We start from the raw sequence: 3,653 nt of genomic DNA on the forward strand, positions 1-3,653 counted from the left end.
TATAAAAAAAAGTCAATGTGGTTGAATTAAGGTCAACTACAGGAAATTTTATGCTTACATTCATTACCAATGAACTGATATTGAGCACAAACTAACCATGAAGTGGAAAATACTGCGAACCAAGGCCTAAGTGCCGTGTTACTGATGTCAACTTAAATTACTGATAGCCAACTGGTTCTTCCATAAAATGAAATAGGGGATTTTAACTTTTTGAACTTGTTTTGCAGTTTTGGACAGCATGTGGGAACTGGTACTTCGCCTCTTCCTCCCTCAACGCCCAATTTTACTGAAATTGCTCGCCTGGCGAATTCCCGCATTGCAGCCTCATTAAACTTAAGGGATATACAAACACTTTAGATAGACAAGTATTTTATTTTTGGACAGAATGTGAAGAATGGAATGTGTTTGTTCGTCTAGTATTCGTCACCCTCGGCCTCGCCCTCTGCGTCGGCGGAGTCGACTCCGACCTCCTCGTAGTCCTTCTCGAGGGCAGCCAGGTCCTCGCGGGCCTCGGTGAACTCGCCCTCCTCCATGCCCTCGCCCACGTACCAGTGCACGAAGGCGCGCTTGGCGTACATCAGGTCGAACTTGTGGTCGAGGCGCGCCCAGGCCTCGGCGATGGCGGTGGTGTTGGACAGCATGCAGACGGCGCGGGACACCTTGGCCAGGTCGCCGCCGGGCACCACGGTGGGCGGCTGGTAGTTGATGCCCACCTTGAAGCCCGTGGGGCACCAGTCCACGAACTGGATGGAGCGCTTGGTCTTGATGGTGGCGATGGCGGCGTTGACGTCCTTGGGCACGACGTCGCCGCGGTACAGCAGGCAGCAGGCCATGTACTTGCCGTGGCGCGGGTCGCACTTGACCATCTGGTTGGCGGGCTCGAAGCAGGCGTTGGTGATCTCCGACACGGACAGCTGCTCGTGGTAGGCCTTCTCGGCCGAGATGACGGGCGCGTAGGTCACCAGCGGGAAGTGGATGCGCGGGTACGGCACCAGGTTGGTCTGGAACTCCGTGAGGTCGACGTTGAGCGCGCCGTCGAAGCGCAGCGACGCCGTGATGGACGACACGATCTGGCCGATGAGGCGGTTGAGGTTGGTGTAGGTGGGGCGCTCGATGTCCAGGTTGCGGCGGCAGATGTCGTAGATGGCCTCGTTGTCGACCATGAAGGCGCAGTCGGAGTGCTCGAGCGTGGTGTGCGTCGTCAGGATGGAGTTGTAGGGCTCGACGACGGCCGTGGCCACCTGCGGGGCCGGGTAGATGGCGAACTCCAGCTTGCTCTTCTTGCCGTAGTCGACGGACAGGCGCTCCATGAGCAGCGAGGTGAAGCCGGAGCCCGTGCCGCCGCCGAACGAGTGGAAGATCAGGAAGCCCTGCAGCCCCGTGCAGTTGTCGGCCAGCTTGCGGATGCGGTCCAGCACCAGGTCCACGATCTCCTTGCCGATGGTGTAGTGGCCGCGCGCGTAGTTGTTGGCGGCGTCCTCCTTGCCGGTGATCAGCTGCTCGGGGTGGAACAGCTGGCGGTACACGCCCGTGCGGATCTCGTCTGCGGGGAACGCTCGTTAGCCTCTCATCTCCGACAAAGCCTTTCAGTATTTGACAAAATAAATGTTTCGTTCATCAAGAACATACCCTGGAGGTCATGCGGGGGGGGGGGGGACTTACCAATGACGGTGGGCTCCAAGTCGACGAAGACGGCCCTGGGGACGTGCTTGCCGGAGCCGGTCTCGCTGAAGAAGGTGTTGAAGGAGTCGTCGCCGCCGCCGATGGTCTTGTCGGAGGGCATCTGGCCGTCGGGCTGGATGCCGTGCTCCAGGCAGTACAGCTCCCAGCAGGCGTTGCCCATCTGGGTGCCGGCCTGGCCCACGTGCACGGAGATGCACTCACGCTGCGGGAGGAGGGATCGCGTCAGGGAAGGACAACTCAACACTTAATAGTACATAGAAATAGAAAAAAAAATAAACCCATCCACACCGTGCCATCTACCCGTCTCCCAAATGTAAGCCATTCCCTCGAAAAATAAAAAAATAAATCTTGCAGCGCCGCCCGTGGCCCCGGGCCTCCCTCCCTGGGCGGCTGGCCACCCGCCGGCGGCCCCTCGGCGCCGCCACGGCTCGCGTCCCGGCGGCCACTTCCTTGCTAATGGCTTCCGCTTACATTACTATCCAATTACGGGGACGAAAAAGAGGCTTGTGTGGCGCATGATTACTTAAATCCAACCAAGAGCACTACTGAACTTTGAACAGGAGAAATGAAAAATCCAGAAATGCGGACTTGACCCCACACAAGAACCCCCCCCCCCCTGAGAGTCGAAGCCTGGGAGCCCCGGCGGCAAGCAGGAGCCGCCTCGTGCCACGTGGGAGGGCGCGGCCGCCTTTGTCCGCCGCTGTGTTCCGGGCGGCGCGGGATACTCGAGCCGTCTTTCCTTTGGCTCTTCGATGATGCGCTAATTAAGCACGGAAAAGGGCGTCACTTCGCATTCAGCCTCGATTAGCTATGGATGGGATTACACCAAGATGCAATTCTGTGGATTTCCTAATTTACTCCCCACGTATGAACCGTCACTTTAGATGAAAACGCTTTCGTATTTTCTGCAACTTACCATTTTGGCGAATTGTAGTTTTGGGTTGGGAAACGGGAATAAAAAAGTGCCGCAGCTAAGGATCACAAGGAGCCGTGTATGATGCCCTCGCGAGTCCTACTGTTCAAACTTTCGCCGGTCCGCCCTATATATAGGCGACGTGACGTCATCGCACGATCTCGGTCCTGATTGGTCGGCACCTTGCGGCTCGCTCTCTGATTGGTGGAAAAGTGGCGCGAACGAGCCGGCGAGGCGACAAGGCCAAGATGGCGATGAACTTCATTTTTCGCCGACTCGGTTTTTCAACATTTTCGGTCTTTTTAACCCTTAATGACAATATGTATGATTGGGCAATGGTTTAAGAATCTTCTAAGATATCTCTTCTTCCATCCAGTCTATGCTATTGAATCTAACGTATCGTAAGACGGGAGAAAATAACAAAAAAAAAAATAATAATCTGTCGGTGAATGACAGTCGATGGAGTCCGGGTAATCGCATAATGGCGAGAGCATGGTTAACTTTTAACATTAAATTCCTGATCTTTTCCTCTCATATAATGCCTATTAAACCTTAGCTATTATACATATTCAAGAAAGACCTCCAAAGAGCATAATAACAATCGAAATACCGATCAGATCCGCCTCATTTGGGAGAAAATTGCGAATGAAACTTTGAACATTGACCGTTATGCGACTAGCGATCATTTTTCAAAAACGGAATCTTCTAGAAACGGATTATTTATTGAGTTCCTTAACGTCAGATATTTTCGGGAGTTCAGTGCTATGATTTAGAGCTTATTCGCCGAAAATCTGAATAAAAGTCGTATGATAAGGAGAGAAAGAGAAAGAGAAAGAAATATTTTATATACTATTACGCATACAGCCACATTCCAGCCGCTTTCAACTTGAAACGAGGAGTATAATCAACGGCATTTAATATCAACCAAAGATATGAGAATAATACATGTAGAGAATATTGAACACCGACATAACTAACTGTAGAAAAAAATAATAATTTTCTCTGTTCCCGCAACACACAGGAATTTCACAACCGTCAGCCACTACTGTATAACTTA

General features: G+C 52.6%; 1 protein-coding gene across 1 annotated transcript; it reads right to left on the reverse strand.

Moving 5' to 3' along the window:
- Nucleotides 1–356: 356 nt before the first annotated feature.
- On the reverse strand, nucleotides 357–2,747 carry LOC119581836 (tubulin alpha-3 chain). The gene is made up of 3 exons (XM_037929976.1): nucleotides 2,600–2,747; nucleotides 1,663–1,885; nucleotides 357–1,543 (listed from the first exon to the last, which is right to left on the reverse strand). Exons 1-3 carry the CDS (start codon nucleotides 2,600–2,602, stop codon nucleotides 414–416), a joined length of 1,356 nt encoding a protein of 451 aa, XP_037785904.1. The 5' UTR covers nucleotides 2,603–2,747; the 3' UTR covers nucleotides 357–413.
- Nucleotides 2,748–3,653: the final 906 nt, after the last annotated feature.

Source organism: Penaeus monodon, chromosome 15 (assembly GCF_015228065.2).
Source record: "Penaeus monodon isolate SGIC_2016 chromosome 15, NSTDA_Pmon_1, whole genome shotgun sequence".
Classification (NCBI taxonomy): Eukaryota; Metazoa; Arthropoda; class Malacostraca; order Decapoda; family Penaeidae; genus Penaeus; species Penaeus monodon.